Raw genomic sequence first — 21183 nt, forward strand, 5'->3', positions numbered from 1 at the left:
AACACACAAAGCAAGCGTTTGTATAAAATTATAGTAAAACCCAAAAGGAGAGGACTTGAATCGATCTTTTATCTTGATTTGAGCAAGAGACATCCCTATGGAGAGGGAGATAACGCATTAATTCGATCATTTTATAATTACTAACTTACCTTTCTCATGTTGCAATAAAAATCGGGTGTTGCCGTTCTGTGCAGTGGCAAGAGGAGACATAAGATTAATTGCCGAACAAGTGAAGAAAGATATCCTTTGCCACTGATGCGTAGCAAGGTTATCTAGGTTTGTGGACAGTTTACATTTAATATAACTTTCAACGTCAATCCGCTGAGTTTTGCATTCTTTCATGTACTTCTTTTTTAATATAAAAAATATTAATTGAACATAACGTAGGAGCACAAAAGAGATATCTAAAGAATGAATGCATTTGACTACATGAAGGGAAGAGATCTGAAGCACGAGTCAAAGTACACATGCACGAAGATATATGAGATATGACACTGAGAATGCCAAAGTGGAGACAATCAAGTGGGGTTATCGTAATTTAATAGTGTTTCGAACAGTTGTAGATAGGATAGTGGGGGCAAGAGACAAGGTCAGGGATTTCAGGAAAGGATAGTCCTCGCTACTAAGATATTCCTTCTATCTAGCTTCTATCACTAGATAGATTGCATACAACTCCATATCCCAACCTTAGTCAACGGTCAACTCCCCTTCCCCATATATGTGGCTTCCAGCCCACATCTTCACTAACACATTGTCTATCACAAATCTACCATATCGATCCATATCCCACACTTATTTGTTTGATCTAAAGAGGGGGGGGGGGAAGGGGGAGAGAGAGAAAGAAAGAGTCACAAAGCACTAGGCCTCCTTTTACCCTTCATGCATTGCTTCCAATAAGCGGAGACTTACTGTGGAGGGGAAGGGGGAGGGGTAGTCAATGCACCTGGGGAGAGACTGCCATGTGTCGGACTAATGCGGCGGAGTCCACGTCAGCCTCGTTGGCGTCCAAGTCATAGTGAAAATTATCCAAGTGATCACGATTGCTAATTACCAATCTTTCATGCATCCTCTTATATATATATATATATATATATGACAAATGAATTTATATCGAAGGTAGGGTAGTCGCAAACTCGCGATGGAGCAAAAGCTATCACGAGGAAAAATGTGTGAGGTCCGTAGTAGAAGGACGGCTTGTTTATTTTCCAATGGTGAGAAACGTAACGCAATACGAAGAAACTAGGAAGTAGCCTAGGAGGTCTACACATCGTCACATTATAGAGTGTTTGACTTTGTAGCACATCAATATTATTTCGACGCATTTAATGGTCTTTCCACTTGGAAAATGGACTACTTTTCTTGACTTTCTACCGCATCAATCTTTAACAGTCTTTCCACTTAGGATGGCTAGCTATCTAGACCCTCCACCCATTATTTATCATACGGAATTACATCTTCATATAAAAATTTGTCAATATCCGATTAGTTTCCTTGCGGATAATTAACACACACACACACACATATATATATGTTATGGTTGTCAATAGAACTCTTATAGTTGACCAAATTAAAGAATAAGGTTAAAGGGAGAAAGGTGGATAGGCAGTGGACGATTGGCAATGTCCATCACAGGTAGGTAACAAAAAGATCAGTATGTTTCTCTGCCTTTTTGCCCCCCTAAAACTTTTAAGATCGACCGAGGACTCCCAAAGTCCAAATCTCTGACTGGAAGACTCTTATAAAGTACTACCAAATATGATGTTTAATTGTGAAATCTCTCTTCTTAAGTTGCTAGCTGCCAATTATAATTGACAGAGCGAGTAAAATTTTCTTGGTTTGATCAACTGCTTGCTCCCTCTTCTTAATTTGTCGACAATGGATATATGTATGTATGTATGTATGTATGTATGTATGGCCACACATAATTGATGGCACGCACCTAGCCAAAGTTTTAGGCCTCATCAAGCCACCATGTTTTCCCCCTTTTGGAGGCTACAAAGAGATAAAGTTGCTTGGATTGCAAACCTAATTGGCACTCAATAAATCTCAAGGAAATTTACATGGCTTTCTCATGGGACAAGAGCACATGAGATGCCTACACTAAAGTAGCATTGTAGAGTTGTGAAACATTTGCAGTGCCCCCTTCATTATTTTTCTCATTTTCCTCTTTGGATATACGATATGTGTCATTTTGTTCCTAATTAGGGACTCTAAATTAAGAAACTAACACGAAAGGCATTTGTCTTAACTTATATCTTGACACGACCATTATGTTTTATGAATACATCTTATTGTACAAAGGCTCTTAATTAACTGATGTAGGCCCTAAAAGGGGAACATGTAGGCAAGTCTAATTTTAACTTATTATCAGATAGACTGTTTCATTACTTAAAAATGGTTATAATAGATTATAAACTTGTCGCAAGATTAGGTTGGCCAAGTTAGGGTAGGCAGTACTATTGATGGAAAGCATTTCCAATGCGAAAAGGCAAGGATTGAGCTCTAGCCAGAAAAAGGAACTAGACAAATAATTGATCCCTTCTCCTATATATGTCAATGGATTTTATATTTATATCTTTTATTTTATTTTTCTCTTATATAATTTTCATCGAGAGCAAAACGTGACATAGTACTTCGAACAAGAGCAAAATGGCTGTCACGTTAAGTGTTGCTCTCTAATCATACCTTTTATTTCTTTGTTTTATTTATTTAATTTAATTTTTTTTCTTCATTCGAAATGTATGACATGTCGCATGACAGCTGTGCACCTGAACTGAATGGCCATCAGGAAGCTTAGACACATCATTTATGTGACTGCCATACAAGCCGCTATTTATAACATTAATTAGAAAAGGAATAAAATATATATATATATATGATAAAGAAGGTGATTTGTCCAATTTGCCCTGGAAGCAATAGTCGGATACATCGATCCTTCTTCCTTCTCCTCCTCTATATATATTCCTCACCACCCTCGTTTCTTTCCCACACATACGAATACAAACATCTTCCTCATATTACCCTAGCTAGCCTCTTCGATCACCACCACCTCTTCCTAGTAAAACATAAAGATCTTAGAGTCATGCCCGAAGCACCGAAGAGCATCCGATACCCGGCCGACATCCCCGAGGATCATCGGAAGGCCCTCGACTTCATCGAGGAAGTGACCGCCAACGCCGGCGATGTCCAACGCCGCGTGCTGACCGAGATTCTCACGCAGAACGCGCCGGCCGAGTATTTGCAGCGCCACGGCCTGCCGGCCCGCGCCGCCCCCGATATTGACTCCTTCAAGAGACTCATCCCCCTCGTCGGCTACGAGGATCTCCAGCCCGACATCCTCCGCATCGCCAACGGGGACAACTCGCCCATCCTCTCCGGCCGCCCTATCTCCGAGTTCCTCACTAGGTTAAATTTTCATACACACAAACACATATACGTATTTCACTTCTTCTCTCTTCTGTATAGCTGAAAGCAATAATAGTGACGTAGTTGCATATGACATTTATGTAGCTCCGGGACTTCTGGAGGAGAGAGAAAGCTGATGCCGACCATCGCCGACGAGCTCGACCGGCGGTCGCATCTCTACAGCTTGCTAATGCCGGTGATGAACCGATACGTGCCGGGGCTCGACAAGGGGAAAGGAATGTACTTACTCTTTGTCAAGTCCGAGTGGCGAACTCCCGGCGGCCTCGTCGCCCGGCCGGTGCTCACCAGCTACTACAAGAGCCGCCACTTCCGTGCCCGGCCGTTCGACCCCTACAACGCCTACACTAGCCCTAATGAGTCTATACTTTGCCCTGACTCATACCAAAGTATGTACACCCAACTCCTCTGTGGGTTAATTCTCCGGAACGACGTCCTCCGAGTCGGCGCAGTCTTTGCCTCCGGCTTCATACGAGCAATTAAGTTTCTTGAGAAGCACTGGCCTCGCCTTTGCCGCGACATACGTAGCGGCAAGCTCGACGAGGAGATCTCCGACCGGGCTGTCCGCGAAGCCGTGAAGCGCATTCTGCGACCGGATTCCGATCTCGCCGACGCGATCGAGGCGGAGTGTGGGAAGAAATCGTGGCAGGGAATTATTCCCCGTCTATGGCCTAACACTAAGTATATAGATGTTATTGTGACAGGGACGATGTCGCAGTACATTCCTACGCTTGAATTCTATGGTGATGGGCTTCCGTTAACGTGCACTATGTATGCCTCATCGGAGTGCTACTTTGGCCTCAATCTTAATCCCATGTGCAAGCCTAGCGAGGTGGCTTACACATTGATTCCTACCATGGGCTACTTCGAGTTCTTGCCCATCAAACGCAATAATCCTAATGGCTGCGCCGAGTTCGACCAACGGGACTTGATCGATCTCGTCGATCTCAAGCTTGGGCACGAGTATGAGCTCGTTGTCACTACCTACGCCGGTAGGTTTGAATAGGCCCAAGAATCAAATTTAATCATTACATCATACTAAAATAAATAGTTATTGATCGATATTTTGATTGCAGGATTGTATAGGTATAGAGTGGGGGACGTGCTAAGAGTGGTCGGATTCAAGAACAAGGCACCCCAATTCAGCTTCGTCCGTCGGAAGAACGTAGCGCTAAGCATCGACTCCGACAAGACCGACGAGGTGGAGCTGCACGCGGCGGTCACGAATGCGGTGCATCACTTGGCACCGTTCGGCGCGTCGCTGGTGGAGTACACTAGCTACGCCGACACGGCGAGTATCCCGGGACATTACGTGCTCTTCTGGGAGCTGCGCGCCGGGGGGACGGCGGTGCCGCCGTCGGTGTTCGAGGACTGCTGCCTCACGGTGGAAGAAGGGCTGAACAGCGTCTACCGGCAGGGCCGGGTTTGCGACAAGTCCATTGGACCGTTGGAGATCCGGCTCGTCGAGGAGGGGACATTCGATAAGCTGATGGATTTCGCGCTGAGCCGGGGGGCGTCGATAAACCAATACAAGGCACCGCGCTGCGTCCGGCCGGGTCCGGCGGTGGAGCTGCTTAATGGGAGGGTGCAGTCTAAGTTCTTTAGCCCTAAGTGCCCAAAGTGGACTCCTGGGAGTAAGCAGTGGAGCAAGGAGATATAGTAGAGGGGGTCTAGTGATGGTGTTATGTTAGTCCATATCTTTAATTAGATTAAGAAGAATATGAGATGTTAGATTTGATCATGGCAGTGATCTCTCAATGTTAGATGAGGAGAGAAATTAAGGTGTCTTTTGTTTCGTTATTAGCTTTGCCTCTTCTTCTTCTTCTTCTTCTTCTTCTTTTTCTCTCTTTTTTTACTTTTGACTTCTTTTTTCTTAGGGTGTTTGATGAGCTAGAGCTCATCACAATTGTGTACAAAAATGTTCCTATCAAGGAAGTTTTCTTACTACAGATCCCAATTTGGAGTTTATATTCTAGGATTATATTAGAGTTTATATGTTCGTTTGTTAGTCATACTAAATCTTCTATATATCTTGTTCACGCAAGAAGTATTAATCTTTTATTCCGGAATCCAAAATGGAAAGGAGGAAGCAAGATTTAAGCCTCTCAAATTTCACTAGTAGTAGTCATTGACTCATCTCATCTTGAAACTTAAACCTCTGAAAGTTTAAATATTCAATTCGAATTGGCTTTCGAACTTTAATCTGCACATCTAATTGAGTCAAAAAGGTTTAATCTTTCAATCCAAAAAGATCTTCTCATTTCAGATGGGCACGATACGTTGACGTTTTAAATTAGCACGAGTTAGATATGATGTCATTCGCATGGCTCATATGATTCTTTGGTTTGTGGTGCCTAACTTCCTTACATGCTTACATGTCTGCCTTCTTCCAGTTTGGTTTGCATGGTATTCGTTCCGTGCTCGGAACTGTCGGCGTGTCCAATTCAAATTCAAACAACTTTGGGTAGTTCGATCTACATAAGACACCAAATTCAGGTAGAAGTGAAAGCAAATTTTCTTCTCGTTTGAATCCTTTTGTGGTTGATATACTTTCAATAGTCAAGACATTGTTCTTTAGCTGCACTGCCAATCCCAGCATTCCACATGTATAGTTTAGAATCCATAGAGTTTTACATCTAAAATAACCATCTTTCCAAAGAGATGAAAGCAACAGGAGGAGGAAGGATAGAATGAATTAATTGCTCACAAGATGAAGTTCGATGGAGAAGTAGACGAAGTAATTACTCTACCAACCATATAAAACCGTCCAGTACTCCATATTCTATCTTGTTGCCACTTGTAAAAGAAAAAAATTTTAAAGTCCGTAAAATTTTCTCACACATCAAGGCACTCACGTAATGGTGATGAAGTAGTGAAATTAATAGAGATAAAACTATTGAATTCAGATGTCAACAGCAACAATTAATATTGATATGTTGATCGGTACTTGTGTATAGTCTTATCTTTCTCATCAGTGTGAATTGCTGGATGCGAAAACTTTGGTACAAGACCTATATTCCTATGTCCTATCGTGTGCTGTTGCTACTGTGAGAAAGGGAGCAGATTCCTGACAACAACTGCAACGGGTGGAGAGATGTCATCCAAAGACAATAAGTTCCACACGTTCTCCTGCTAAAAAGAAGGGGTTTTCTGACGAAGAACAAGACTCTTATCCAACAAAAAGAAAAGTGGAAGATAAAGGGGGAGAGATTTTAGAACTTTGCTAGGAGATCTGAGCTGCATGTGATATGTGATCTCATTTTAGCCAACCGCCCAGTTCTCGTAAAGTGACTTGCGACAGGCTAGTTAATTGGTCTATACACTTTTAATAAAACAATATACTTGTCTCCCTAATATATATATACACCATTGGCAGTTGATAAAGGAAAAGAAAGCTCGAAAATTATGTTAATTAAAGCATGCATCAATGTATATATCTTTGATCTCTTTATGAAATAAAATGGAGGCCTCACTCCACTACTATGGAGAGCTCAGAGCACAAGACAGACGAATAAAATCTGAAATTTGAAAGAATGTCAAGTCGAGGAGATTGCATTGCATTCAAAAGAGGAGGCATGCAAGAGAGTTGTTCTGAGACAGCAAGTACACGCAGCTCAAGCCTCCTCTTGAGCTTGGAACGTTTGTTAATTACATGGCGATATCTACTATCTGAAACATAATATATATATATATATATATATATATATATATATATATATAGAGAGAGAGAGAGAGAGAGAGAGAGAGAGAGAGAGAGAGATTGAGCTTCAAATGTTCCTTACGTTAAACGAGTTCATTTTTAGACGGAATATTTAACTTAAAACACCGAAAAGCATATAAATGTTTGCCGAGGTTTGGACGCTTCCTTCCCCGGCCGTTGGCCAACGTTCACGTGAACACCGTGCAGTTGTCGAGACGGCACGTGCGAGGCCGCGTTGACTGGTTGACTCATGAACCCGGGAAACGTGGGGAGTATACTACTCTGTTCCATCCCTGTCGGGAAACCCTCACGTGCGGGAACATTATCCTGATGTCCATGCACATGTGTGGTGTGGGTGGCACTTACTTCATATATATATATAGCTAGATATGATCTTGCTCTCTGAACACATGAAGGATATTGCCTTCAAAATTGGCCATCAATTTCCAAACTCTTTTCAAATTAGGTATGTTAGGTTTTTAAGACAAGAAGGTGCACCAAACCCTGCTCACTGCCAACTTTTCGCTTGTATGTTTGAAGATGTTGTGGTTTTATTTGGTCCTGAAATGACTGTTAGGCCTACCATCCATCTGTTTGAAAGTAATGAACTTGACAGGCTATATAGGCTTACTCATCTATATGTTTGAAATAAGAGCTTGACACATATGTTGGACGACTAAAGTGAAGGAGCCCATATATACAGTTATATGAATGCTTACATGATTCAGGTTGAAAATTAATAATAATAATAATAATAATAATAATAATAATAATAAAATGTAAGAGGAAAAAAAAAAGAATTAACTACATGAGTTCCAGCAAGCAGGAAGCAGCAGTTAATAATGATAAAAAAATTGTGAGGAGAAATTGACAAATACTGATTTAATATCAAGGAGAAATAGGTTTTGAATGTTTGTTCTAGTATTCAGAAGGATTACAATGTTAATGAGGACAAAGAACTGCCTGAAACAGAGTTCAACAGCAAAAAGAAATTAATGGCAGCGGACATGATAAAAATTCAGACGGACATGAATAATTGTTGCCATGAACTTACTTGCCTTTAAGAAGTTATCAAGGTAAGAAAAAGTACAAATATTTGCTAATATGTTCAAAAAAATATGCTACATTATAGTCTTAGAGACAAAATGGCAGCACATCGAAGTGGTTCAGGGTTGACAACTGTTTAGAGGTCAAGAGATATCAAAAGTAACCATAAAGCAAAAGGCAAACAGGGAACTAATTCTGTCATTTAACATGCCATAAAAAAAGAATAACTTTGAGTGTGATTATATACGGTATCAGTAGGCCGAATCAACTGAATACTTGCTATAAATTCAGATCTGAACTTTTCTCCTTACTCTTAATCTGATACAGAAAATCTTTATCCGGATGGCTGGATGTGCTTAGGCAGCTCGACAAGTAGCATGCAGTCACTAGATCTCTCACATACGATGGATGAGTGGTATAGCAGTCTCGGTAGTATGTGAGCAGTTGTCAACATAATTCCAACTGGATGCAATTCAGATGAACATCGATAGTTTTCTGCGATATGATTTTTCAAGCAGCGCAAACAAAAGAAATCCCGGCAAGTTATCAGAAAATTTCAATTCATTTATACTTACAGACGCATGCAAAAGAAAGAGGGAAATTTTAAAAAAACCACCCATCTCCGATCTCTGTTATGGAATGAATGTAGATAGATACTCTTCCAATCTCCTCACTATATTATATATTTCAACCAAAAAAAAATACATAGATAAACACATGAGGGATAAGGCATGCAACTGAAAGAACAAAATATAGCCAAATCAAAGATTGAAGGATAGCTCTTGCAATACTGCAAACTGCTTCCATCACCATCTGGTGTCAGCTGTAACATAACACAACCATCAGAACAGCTTAACGACCAAGTGGCTAGTAGCACTAGCAACCTCAGAACATAGAGCTCTCATCAGACTATAAGCTTGGCAGTCCACAATGATGAAGAACAAGCAATATATTAGTAATTGATTATTTGAAAATCTTGCTGCCTAGTAGGAGAAGGGAGAAGCTCTAGCTAGCTAGAGTCTGTATTGCCATTGCGTTATTCCATACATCCTGCAGCAAACCATCCCAACGGTGCTCATCCTGTCTAGTGCTCTTTTACTGTGAGCAGCCTTTCAAGTTCCAGTTCTAAATTCTAATCCATATTTGCTGCATATGATGATGAATAATCACCCGCAGACCTTCCATTAGATGGACTGCATTCGTTTTTAACATAACAAGTATCATGAGCTTGATGGTGCTAATTATTGTTCTTCTGACAATAAATAATAAATATCACAACTTCTTCAACTTCTTTCTTAAGAAGGCTGTCCAATTGCACGAGGCTCCTACTAACATAAGCTTTGGGGTAGCAAGATACACGATGTTCGTTACTGTAAAGGTCGGTTTCATGACTCAACCTCGTGCAACTAAGCAATACGATAACGTTAATCGTCACGCCAACCACACCCTCAATCATCTAAATTTTTAATCCTTGACATGCAGTACTTCAGTATCCTTTCATGATTGCTATCAAATAAGTATCAATCTTATATAAAATAATAAATCATCAGTTTTATCATACACCATAATGCCATTCCTTACATATCTTGGTCCGCAGTGCTTCCAAGGCGAAGCACAAAGGAAGGAGCTTGAACCTTTTCTTTTCTTCTTCTTTTGCTTCCAAGTAATTAATTTCCCCTACCCAAAGATTATATTCTAAAAATGTGTTCACCCCAGAATTATAGTTCAGAGATGCTCATTAACTTATTCATTGCAGCATAAATGGTAGCGGGAAAACACATCGGCATGTTAAGGCATCAAAAACTCCTATCCTCTCATCCCATGACCATATTATCCACAAAATTTCACGAAGAAAATATTAACTTTCCCTTTCATTTCCCAACTTAACTCCATCGTATATAGCACAAATTTTAGCATATAAATCTGAAAAAAAAAGGCAACTAAGATTAATCAAAAGCTATATAATTGTTAAACACAATGTAATTCTACAGGAACAAATACGAGATCAACTCAGATTCTTCAAATTCATTTTTGTAACCTCCATGAAGTTCGAACTTTCTGAACAAGTCGATGATCCCCACAGTGGCTCAGCCTCCGGCTAACTAAGATTTGGATTCGATTGGATTAGGTTGGGGTCGGTTTTCGGTTCGGGTTAGTGTCTTTGGATCCGATCAGGAACAAGGGTACTTCTGTCAAATCAGTAAGCCTACAGCATGCGATCGTCTACAAACAAAGCTATAAGAAAATGATACAGCAGTAATATTCGTTAACGCGCTTTGAAGTCGGCACGCTAGCTTATACGTTGCCGATTAAAACCGGTAAGGAATGTAGTTTGCTTGAGTTCTCTGATACTAGTAACTCGGCAGCGTAGTATAGTTAACAAACGATATATGAGATATTTCAAAATTTGGACTTTTACATAATTGCCACTAATTTGTTTGTAAGATCTTAATTATCACTGAAATAGAAAAAAAAAACATCATGTTGTTGGTTAAATCTAATTAAGTATTATTAAAACTAAACTAAAATTATTAAAATAGTTTGAAACTATTCAATATTTACCTAATATCGTCATACAATGATAAGTGTCTTTTCTATGAGAGCAAAAAACTATATAGTCATTTTATGTGTTGGTTAACATTGGAATTCTCAAGGAATGGAAATTAAGATATTTTAAAAGATATAATGATAGCTATAATATTTTGAAATTTTTTAAAATTAAAGTAAGTTGAGAGTTGAGAGTTGAGAGAAGAATTATAAATGAAAAGTGGTACAAAGATGGCAATTTTAAATAAGAAAATGGTATATTATTTGATCCCTAGCCACCAAAGATGGAGCAGCACATGCATTCATTTGTACAAATTATGAATAATTCATGCCCACTAGTGCACGAGATGTACCGTTGGGTTGGGTTGGGTTGGGTTGGTGCTCAAGGAATACCAATTCATTCTTTTCATGGTCCAACTCAACTGGTACTCTATTGTTTTCCCTAGCTAAAAATCATTTCATCCCTTCATAATAGCATCAAACACCTAGGTCGACCCCTTTAATCCCTTCTCCTCTAAACAAATAATTAGCTTCTCTAATTTAACCCTAATCTCATGACAGATACAATCTACACGAATATTTACTAATATATAGGGAGATTCAGAATGCCATATATATCACTATATCTCATTCCAAATACAAACAAGGTTAACGTGACAAAGACTTATCTCGTGAACTAGAAGGGTTAAAGAATTTTTAAGGGTCAATCATTGATGTACGAAGCGTATCATTCATTAGGGAAGCTTGGGCCGAGAAGAAGGGCTTGTTATATATATATATATATATATATATATATATATATATATATATATATATATATATATATATATATTTAAGGATATAAAAAGGGATGCTCCACCTTTATAGCTTTATTGCTTGGAGCTGTGAACCCAAGTAAAATAACACCAGGGGGGTTGAGGGTAGAAAATATATGATATAGAATATAATAAACATAAAACATAAGGTGCCAAATGCAAATCGTTTTCTCTCATCTCATCACAGGTAGATTATTCCGAGGAGAGAGAACTTCAGTTATTTTGTTTATATATATATATATATATATATATATATATATATATATATATATATATATATATATATATATATATATATATATATATTTGTGTATGTAATTTTGGTCTGCGGTTTCTACTCTCTGCCACTCTGGACTTCACTTCACTGCGAAGATTCCTCTACCAATCCCTTCCTCATAAGACGCCAAACTCAAAACCGGAATAGAAGGCTTAGCCCCCCCTCCCCCCACCTCCTCAAAACTCCATTGTATTCGCTTCAATCTATTAACCGGTGGGACCCATGGGGCCCACCAGCTCTCTCATTTGACCATTTTGCCCCCCTTTTATTGCTCCAATTTTATTAGCTCTTTTATGCCGGCAACAGTTTAATACCGGTTCACATTATTGGTTCGATGGGTAGCTTAGTCATTTCGGTCTTGATATCATCGGGAACTCCTCTGTTCATCCACATGGGTATTTAAAGTATCCAGCTTGACCTAACAAACTCTCTCTCTCTCTCTCTCTCTCTCTCTCAAACCCTCCTTAAACCTCCATCTCTTCTCTCTCTCCTCCCCCTCTCCCATGGCAAAGTTCTCATCTTTATTTACCAATCTAGTGTTTTTCTCCCTTCTCTTCCTCGTAACCCTCGTACGCCACCTTGCTGCAACATCCGATGGCCGTGCCGCCGTCTCCGGCGACTCGATCCACGATATCCTCCGCCACCACGGCCTCCCAGGCGGCCTCCTCCCCAAGACGGTCGAATCCTTCTCTCTGGATCCGGCCACCGGCCTCCTTGACGTGAAGATAACCTCCCCCTGCTACGCCAAGTACGACGACGGCCTTGCCTTCTTCGACCAAGTGGTCCGTGGCAACCTCAGCTTCGGCGCGCTACGTGGCGTAGAAGGATTGGCGCAGGAGGAGCTCTTCGTGTGGCTCCCCGTGAAGGGGATCCTCGTTTCGGATCCGAGCTCAGGGGTTATCCTATTCGACATCGGCCTCGCGCATAAGAGACTATCGAGGTCGCTATTCGAGGATCCGCCGGATTGCCGGCCGGAAGGGGAGTCGATTCGGATGCTTGGAGGTGAGGAATTTGGAAAGATCCGATTTTGACGGGGAATTATTGATGGGTTCTGGTGTTCTGTTTCAGTTTCTTTGAGTTGAGCTGGGTTTTAATTGTTTGGTTTATTGCTTAATTTGAGATGGGTATTAATTGCTTCACTGTTTCTAGCAGAGTTTTAACGCTCGCGATCTCAAAAGTGGTGCCTTGGATTTATTTCTGGTTGGTTTGATGGGATTTATTACTTAAAATTGGCATTCTTTTCCAGGATTGTGTTTATAGAAACACTTCTTTTCTTTTAAATGCGAGTCCTGGTACTGCTATTGCTTCTTCTTTTCTTCTTGGTTTGGAGTTCATCTTTCTGAAGCTGAATTCCGCTCGCTGCTTTATCGGATTTCAGAATGGTTAACATTATGTGAGTTAATTCCGTGTGAATTAATTGGGCTACTACCATTACTTTGGCATTGTGTGTGCTCTTGTGAAGTAATAATAAAAGTTAGATCTTGCCAATAGAACTTAGAATAGGTCAATCCTTTTGTATTGATGGCAAAATTCTTCGTTGCAGGTTACATTCTAGAAGTCGATTCTGCTAATTTTCCCTCAAAAGTTGGTCTCTATTTAAGATTGAGAACCCTTCCTGTACTTAACAGTCTCTGCTTCCTTCTTTTCAGAAAAAAAAAAAAGAAAAAAAAAATCTGCTAATCATATCATGTTGGAAATTGATGTTCTTTTTCTTTGCTGCGTTCTTAACCCTTTTCTTTATTTAACCTTACCTGTTGTTCTACAAATGCATCTGGTGTTAATAGCTCTAAATTGGGTATTTGCTCTTTAATTGCTTCAGTCCACTAGTTCCGGGGAGTTAGCCAGTCATTTTCCTTGCTTGCTATTGTCCTGCTCTCCTTTTGTCTTATTATTAGTTTCCATTGCAGTGAGTTAGTGGTTTGTACCTTCTGTCTCCCTATTGTTAATTCACTGTAATTAAAGTCTGGGTTATTTTGCAGGGCTCCTTGGCAGAAAAGGCTTCCAGCAGCAGAGATAAATAAAAGAATCATCCAAACAATTTCCAAAACTAGTTTTCTTCTGGCTCTCTCTCTCTCTCTCTCTCTCTCTCTCTCTCTCTCTCTCTCTCTCTCTCTCTGGCTGAGGTTTTATGGAGTACTGTAAATGAGAATGTGGAGATAAAAATGTCTATTTGGTAGTGTCAGTACCTTTTTTCTTCAATCTTTTCGTCCTATCATCTTTTTCTTTTATATATATATATAGATATAGATATAGGTATATAGCATTGCTTCCTATTTAATATGCTTGGTGCTTAATTTGCTGCTGTCATTGTACTGAACAAATGAGGCTTTGAGTTGAATGGTGTGTGCCAGCTAACCCTTCATGTGATTGATTGGCTGGTGATGAGGTAGTCTTCAGCTGTTCTTGTAGTTTCTCTAGTTGTTTTGTAATGTATTGTTGTCTTGCTGCCTGCCATGTTGGCTTAACTACTACTCTTCCATGCAACTAATCCAGGTCATAGGAATGCGAGATGACAATATATAAAATAATATCATAGTCCGGAGGAATTACAGTTTGGTGAACAAAATTATGACAGATGGGAGAGAAGATATGACCGACTTTATATTTAAATATCTCATCTCGACTCTTTTTTATAAAAAAAGAATCACATCGGACGAGAATAGCTGCCATTTAATCTCTATCAGTTACAAAGAAGCGTGAGAAGTGTGAACATTAATTAAACTGAGAGGCGTCGATGTCTAATAGGATAAGTAATTCGAACTGCCGGGTTCTTCCTTTGGCTCGTTTTTCTCTTATAAAAATGAGCGATCCTGGTCTTAAAATTTAAGTAGCATTGTAAGTTTTTATAAAGTTAAGAAACAAATATGAATATATAATTTGACCACTATCCGTCGCCTGTCGGTGCTCACCCACCTAATTCCAAACAGTTCGTTATTTAAGTCAACTAACGCTCGACCATTCCCTCGTTAAGAAAGGCAAGGCCGAGAAGGCCCAGGACGCAGCTGAAGAAAGATGCAAGGCCGGCCCAATACTTTGGGTAGCTCCAGGTGATGGGCCTTAAGGAAAGAGGTTGCTTTCCGGGTTAGCAAAGAGGACATAAAATAAATAAATAAATAGGCGAGAGAGAGAGAGAGAGAGAGAGAGAGAGAGAGAGGTGTCTTTCTTTGTACGCTTTCTCCGGAAAGAATCCACTCGTAACTGGACCCTCCCTCCGCTTTTTAAACGTCTTCGCCCTTTCGTCGTAGTCGCCTTTCCCTTTCCCATGGAGTGCAACAGGGATGACGCCGAGAAAGCCCGAGACCTCGCCGAGGAGAAGTATAAGGCCGGCGACCTCGACGGCGCGATAAGGTTGGCTCTCAAGGCCAAAACCTTATTCCCTGCCATCTCTGGCCTTTCCCAAATGCTCGCCGCCTTCTACGTCCATCTCATGCACAGGGAGTCCCTTCTCGCCGGAGAAGTCGACTGGTATGCGATTCTCGGCGCCGAATCCGGTGCCAGCGTCGACACCGTGAGGAGGAAGTTTAGGAGCATGTGCTTGCTTACTCACCCGGATAAGAACAAGTCTGCCGCAAGTGAGGAGGCGTTTAAGCTTGTGAACGAGGCGTGGAGCGTGCTCTCGGAGGAGTTCAGTTATTGTCCGCGACCTGTTCGATTTAATGTCCAAGTGAAACAGCCATCTTGGTTTTCTTCAGATGATGCTCCGATTAAGAAGGAGAGCACAAGGGGTCAGAATGATTCTACTTCAAGATCTTCAACATATGGCTCTGGTGGTGGTAGTAGTAGCAGGAGTAATAGTGATAGTTCTTTTACCTCATCGAATGCTAGCTACGGTTTTACTCCTAAGGAATCGAGTACTAGATCAGATGCTCAATCTGGCAATACTGAAAGAGCGAATCCGAAGGAGAGCGCGAATTCTCCAACTGATGGCGCTGATTGTTCTCGCAAGGAATCGGATACTAAGCCAAATGCCCAATCCAGTGATGACGTTTCATCTAAACAGCCAAACAGCGGCTCCAATCAGCAGAACCCAAATACGAAATCTGAAGCAAGTTCAAAGAATTCTCGCCGTAACTCTGATCCTCCTCCAGAATCTAGTGCTAAATCGGATACTAAATCTGCCGACAAGGTCTCGTCGCAGCAACGAAATGGTGGCTCAACTCCAAAGGCAACGAAGCGTAGTCCTCAGGGCTCTTGTGACTCTTCTACTACTCAGTGTGGAGCTAATCAAGGAAATGGCTCCGGTTGTTCTCGCAAGGAATCGGATACTAAGTCAAATGCCCAATCTAGTGATGATCACGTTTCACCTAAACAACCAAATAGCTGCTCGAATCAGGAAAACCAAGATATCAAATATGAAGCAAGTTCAAAGAATTCTCACCATAATTCTGGTGGTCCTCCAGAATCTAGTGCTAAATCAGATGCTACATTTGACAATAATGTCTCGTCGCAAAAACCAAGTAGTGGCTCGACTCCGAAGGCAAGCACGAGTAATCCTCAGGGCTCTAGTTTCCCTTCTACTACCCAATCTGGAGCTAATCAGAGGCTTTCACCTGGAAGAAACGGCCAGAGCAAGAAGCGTTCGACTGCTGCTCATTCGAATTCTGGTTTCCCGCGAGCCAAATGGGTTGCTAAGTCAGATAGTGGACAAGTTAATTCTGGTTCTGCACCCCAATCTAGTGCTACTTCTCGTCCTCAACCTGAATCTGGTCAAAAATCAGAGGCTAAAGAGTCTGGTCCTGAACCCAGTTCATCACCACAACCCAAGTTGGTGTGCCCAAAATGTGACAAAGAGTGCTTGTGGGTTGATCCTTGTCGCTTGGCTATTAGATGCGAGCATTGCAACATATTGGCATTGAGGCAAGTTGATAATGGTGTCTTTGGCATACTGATAGGAGATGGCACCATCGATATAGTTGGTGGTAGCAATGTGACGATTAATATCGCCAAAGTGGATGACGTCGAAGTTGAGGGGGAGGCCAATGTGTACATTAATCGATGCGATGGCGTCAACGTCAAGGGATGCAGAAGCGTTCGACTCAACCGCTGTGATAACTTCAACATTAATAGGCGTAGGAATGGGAAGGGCAGCTTCTCCTGAGAAGATGCAAACTGCTATCTCGTATTTCTGAATAAGGTCGTAACAGCTTTCAGGCCCCTTATCTTTTAAGATATATGCAATTACTTTAACCGTGCTGGATTGAGTATTTGGGGTTGAAAAATTCGGTGTCGTTGTCTTTTCAATTAGTAAGAGATGGGGATACGCGTACATGTTACTTCCAACACGTGAAGATTTCTCATTTTTCTCTCAGTAATCTCCATTGCCGTTGTGTTCATACAGATAACTCTACAGAAAAAAACAAAAAAACCTTGCTGGTAAATGGTAATAGATATCTTCTACTCGAGACTGAAAACTCCGATATAGCAAAGCTCATTAAAGTCTAATCCAATTTCCAGTAAGCCTCATATAAGGGTAGAAGACGGTCATACAAATAAGTAAACAGCATAACATAAGTAGTACTTGAATAGAAGGATTACTTGAGTTAAAACTACATTAGAAGAACTGTACTTATATATAAGTGTAGTCCTAAGGAGACAACAGTCTACCGACACAAATCTCTGTGAAACATATACAGTAACTGGAAAAAAACATTCAAAAAGAACTGAACAAAAGCACGCATGCATCTGCCGTGACGTCTATATGAACTCAGGCCCTTGCTGAAAGAACTCAACGTCTATATAAAATCAGGCCCTTGCCGAAAGAACTCAAGGTCTGGATGAGTATTATCTCCTGGTCGCCTTTGACGCCTGCTCAGAATGTTCCATATAAAAAAATGAATCAGAGACTTGTAGCAAAGTTGTATCAAACATACAGGAACAAAAACTAGAAGAGAGGAAATTTAAACTATATATTAGAAGCAAGTTCAAAATGCAAATACAGGTATTACAATGTGGGTTTATGGAGGGCAGATGCACTCTGCATTAAGCACATACAGAAAGCAAAAAAAAATGGAGAATTTAAACAGTCAAACATTGTACTAGGCTGTTATAGTCTCTCTTTTACTTGCTAAAAAGACCAACAGGTTTTGTAACACTGTGAGGCTAAAGTAGTTTTGTGTACCTGACAAAACGAGAAGGCTCAAAGCCTGGAACATCAGGAGGACCAATAGGATCAAAACGTGCACCAGGCGGCAGACCCCTGTATCAATTTACATGCATTAGTAGTTCAATAAAATCAACTTAGTAGATGAGGGTAAAAAATGAGCAGCTCTACTAGCTCTACGCTCTTGATAATAGAGAGACAATGTTTACTGACGGGAGTCCACCAAGAGTATCAGGGCGTTCGCCGGGAGGAAAGAAGCGTGGATCATTTGGCCCTGTTTCATGATAGTAAGTTCAAACATCAACATATAATTATAAATATGTCCAAATAACTTTAAGAAAATTTAAATAACTACCAACAAGCATGCTGCCACCACTTCCAGTGCCCCTGAAAAGAACGTGAAACAATAATAAGATATCCATCAAATTGACTTGCAGTAGATGAACTAGAATAGAGGTGGCAGCATCAGAGACAGACCTATGAGGGAAAAAGCCAGCAGGAGGTCCGGGGTAGACATCATTGTAGTCAATTGGTGAAATTGGAGGATAAACGAGTCTACAGATAAAAGATGACAAGCCATATGAATACAGATTACAGAAGTCAATAGTTTTTCCAAAGGAATCAAATAAGGGCTAACACTAACTAAAATGTAGAAAAGGAGTATTAGAATCCTAGCATCCAAATGTATAAAGTAGATAAGATATGAATATTATTTAAATAGGTGAAGGGCTGAGTTGTTAGCAGGTGAAATGTGGTAAAAGCCTCCTATGCGTCAAAACAGAAGAATGAAGATATCCTCATTACTCGGCCATATATTAACCTTGGAAGTTGGGGAGACATCCAACTGAACTTAAGCAATAAGGACATAAGGATATGACACATGAAAACTGGACAAAAGCATTAAACAACAAAGTTAGAAACAGCAATAGTGAAAGAATAGATTAAATAACTATAGACGAATGTCGAGAGTCAAGAAAGGATTCATGTCAACTATAGAAGGACATAACTGCACAAGGATATGACACATAAAAACTGGACAAAAGCAGTCAACAAGAAAGTGAGAAACAACAATAGTGAAGGAGTAGATTAAAAAAAACTATAGATGAACATTGAGACTCGAGAAAAATTCATGTAGGATATATAGCTTGTGAAAGTCAAGATCTCAGGCTCACTGTTGCTTTAATAAAGAAAGATAAAAGCCATGAAAACAGAATAGAACATTAGACTTCCATTATCTCAGGGAAAAAAGAAATAAACACCAATAACCCCAAAAGGCATCATTCTACGCCCAAAACCAAGCGCACTCATTGCCAACCTCCTATTTTAGCATACGGCATTAATTGCCTTGTCAAGGCACCGTATTTTTTTTTATCTAGGAGACCAAACTAAATTGTTAATAATTTCTTATAATGCACCAAGCACCATGAAAAGATTTCAGGAGATAAGAAGTAACCCCAGGGAGAAATATAATGGGGTATTCGATTCAAAGATTGCAAAAGCTGCAACTAGGCAAAGCCACAGATCAGGCACAAGCAAGCTAAAGGAGATAATCATAGCCCTCCTTCATAAAGAAAGTTAATAGAGAATTGAACTAGAATAGTAATTCCTAATATCAACCAAATTACGGGCTGAGATATGCCCCAAAGAATCTGACAACAAATACCTTATATAACTTCAAAGCTCTAGCTGATTAGTCATACTAAGAAAAATGCAAACACCAACACACGTACCGTGAAGGTTGAGGTTGATGCTCGACTGGAATTCCCACAACAGGTTCAGCAGTGCTCACTCTAGGCACTTCATAACTGCAAAGGAGCATAAATTAAAAGGTATAACAACCTTGCAATGTAGCTTACAAAATGATTATGAATTTTCGTATAAATGTAGTAGAACCAAATACAACCACAAATCCCGTAGTTCAATGGAACATTTAAACTGAAACCATAAAAAAGGAGAAATCGACCAGAAACTTCAACAGCATTAAATGATGGAGCATGTGAATTTGTCAGTATATGGACTGTTTTCCTCTTATCCAGACTTTTTAAACAAAATTGTAGTATTATTACTAGTTACTACAATAGCCTACATGTAGTAGAAGCATATTAAAATTCAGCTATTATTTAAGGCAGCACCATGTTGAAGGTACTTGAAAGTAAACAAATTCCCCTTTAACAAAATAATTTGCAGAAATCTGCTCTACTTGGCTAAAAGGAGAAGAAAAAACATTGTTTGTTACGAGCTTGTCAATCAGGACCAAGTTTTTTTTAAGGACAAACTCTAGTCAAGCATGATAAACAATACGCAATCATAATATTGTCAGTAACAATAAAATACTGCTAAGGTTTCTAAATCAAAAAGAGGAAATCAAAATTAGAATTCAACAGACCCCCGTGTTGATGAAGTGCTCTCAACCTTGCGCTCCAATTTATCCAAAACACCAGAGTTCAAACTATGGACTAGTCCCTTTAAATTCTTGTACATATTTCCATAATTTCTCGGCTGATCACCATCATCCGGCAAGTAATCCTTCACACTGCAACCCATTAGCAGCCGCAGTAAACTTGCTAATCATAACAAACAAACAAAAAAGATCTCTTACAAGAAATCAAAAGAAGCCCATACTTAATTTGGAGATGAAAGGGTTCCTTCAGCTCTCCTTCCAGATCCAGCACATCGACCTCAAGCATATCCCCAATCACGAGGCAGTTGACCATGACTCTCTTTTTCACGCCCTTATCATCCTTGTAATACACGAAACCGTATCTATCTTCCATCTCGTTCCACCCATCGACGCTAACTTCCTCCTCGCCTAAATTACAACAAATTTGGCCATAAGACTAGCAAATTTCGAAGAGGTAAAGGGATTAGGAAGGCAAGACTACGAACCAATTTGGGAGTTGTCGGAGAAGGCGTTGCGTCCGGTGGCGACGAGGGAGTATCCGGCGGGGAGGAAGGAGGAGTGAACGGCGAAGGCGATCTTGTCGTGAGGTTTTCGGAAGGAAGGGCGCGAAGCCCTAATGACTGCTGTTACCGAGTTCTCGGTGGCCATCGCTCGATCTAAGATCGCTGCCCGAGGGTTTGGAATGGACTCTTCCCTTCAATTTCTCTATTTTCGTGGATACCTTCTCGAATTGACGGCCGCTCTGCTACTTCGCGAAAGGCGGTTTGCTACGTCTCGCGGGCTCCCGTGTTAATACTAGTTATATAAGCCAATAAAAATGGGATTCAGTAATTTTATTTAAATTTATCAAATTAAACCCGACCCATTTAATAA

At 40.4% G+C, this 21183-nt stretch overlaps 3 protein-coding genes across 3 annotated transcripts; 2 read left to right on the forward strand and 1 right to left on the reverse strand.

The window, feature by feature from the left end:
• Positions 1-2978: 2978 nt before the first annotated feature.
• Positions 2979-5372, forward strand: LOC140785059 (probable indole-3-acetic acid-amido synthetase GH3.1). Its single transcript, XM_073132764.1, has 3 exons — positions 2979-3405; positions 3511-4415; positions 4500-5372. The coding sequence occupies exons 1-3, from the start codon at positions 3083-3085 to the stop codon at positions 5081-5083; spliced, it is 1812 nt and encodes a 603-aa protein (XP_072988865.1). The 5' UTR covers positions 2979-3082; the 3' UTR covers positions 5084-5372.
• A 6833-nt stretch (positions 5373-12205) lies between these two features.
• LOC140783224 (uncharacterized) lies at positions 12206-14274 on the forward strand. Its single transcript, XM_073130018.1, has 2 exons — positions 12206-12811; positions 13789-14274. The coding sequence occupies exons 1-2, from the start codon at positions 12313-12315 to the stop codon at positions 13824-13826; spliced, it is 537 nt and encodes a 178-aa protein (XP_072986119.1). The 5' UTR covers positions 12206-12312; the 3' UTR covers positions 13827-14274.
• Positions 14275-17299: 3025 nt separating this feature from the next.
• Positions 17300-21105, reverse strand: LOC140784405 (probable proteasome inhibitor). Its single transcript, XM_073131803.1, has 9 exons — positions 20796-21105; positions 20532-20718; positions 20296-20442; positions 19640-19714; positions 18387-18464; positions 18265-18296; positions 18123-18183; positions 17928-18005; positions 17300-17614 (listed from the first exon to the last, which is right to left on the reverse strand). The coding sequence occupies exons 1-9, from the start codon at positions 20956-20958 to the stop codon at positions 17542-17544; spliced, it is 894 nt and encodes a 297-aa protein (XP_072987904.1). The 5' UTR covers positions 20959-21105; the 3' UTR covers positions 17300-17541.
• Positions 21106-21183: the final 78 nt, after the last annotated feature.

This window comes from Typha latifolia, chromosome 3 (assembly GCF_019914945.1).
Source record: "Typha latifolia isolate L0001 chromosome 3, TyphaL0001v2, whole genome shotgun sequence".
Classification (NCBI taxonomy): domain Eukaryota; kingdom Viridiplantae; phylum Streptophyta; class Magnoliopsida; order Poales; family Typhaceae; genus Typha; species Typha latifolia.

Coding starts and splice junctions, on each gene's coding strand:
- LOC140784405 (XM_073131803.1), bottom strand. CDS start 20,958: ATGGCCACCGAGAACTCGGTAACAGCAGTCATTAGGGCTTCGCGCCCT. Junction 18,184..18,264: donor TGGTGGCAGCATGCTTGTTG/GTAGTTATTTAA, acceptor ATCATGAAACAG/GGCCAAATGATCCACGCTTC. Junction 17,615..17,927: donor GAGCCTTCTCGTTTTGTCAG/GTACACAAAACT, acceptor CATTCTGAGCAG/GCGTCAAAGGCGACCAGGAG.
- LOC140783224 (XM_073130018.1), top strand. CDS start 12,313: ATGGCAAAGTTCTCATCTTTATTTACCAATCTAGTGTTTTTCTCCCTT. Junction 12,812..13,788: donor GTCGATTCGGATGCTTGGAG/GTGAGGAATTTG, acceptor GTTATTTTGCAG/GGCTCCTTGGCAGAAAAGGC.
- LOC140785059 (XM_073132764.1), top strand. CDS start 3,083: ATGCCCGAAGCACCGAAGAGCATCCGATACCCGGCCGACATCCCCGAG. Junction 3,406..3,510: donor ATCTCCGAGTTCCTCACTAG/GTTAAATTTTCA, acceptor ACATTTATGTAG/CTCCGGGACTTCTGGAGGAG. Junction 4,416..4,499: donor CGTTGTCACTACCTACGCCG/GTAGGTTTGAAT, acceptor TTTTGATTGCAG/GATTGTATAGGTATAGAGTG.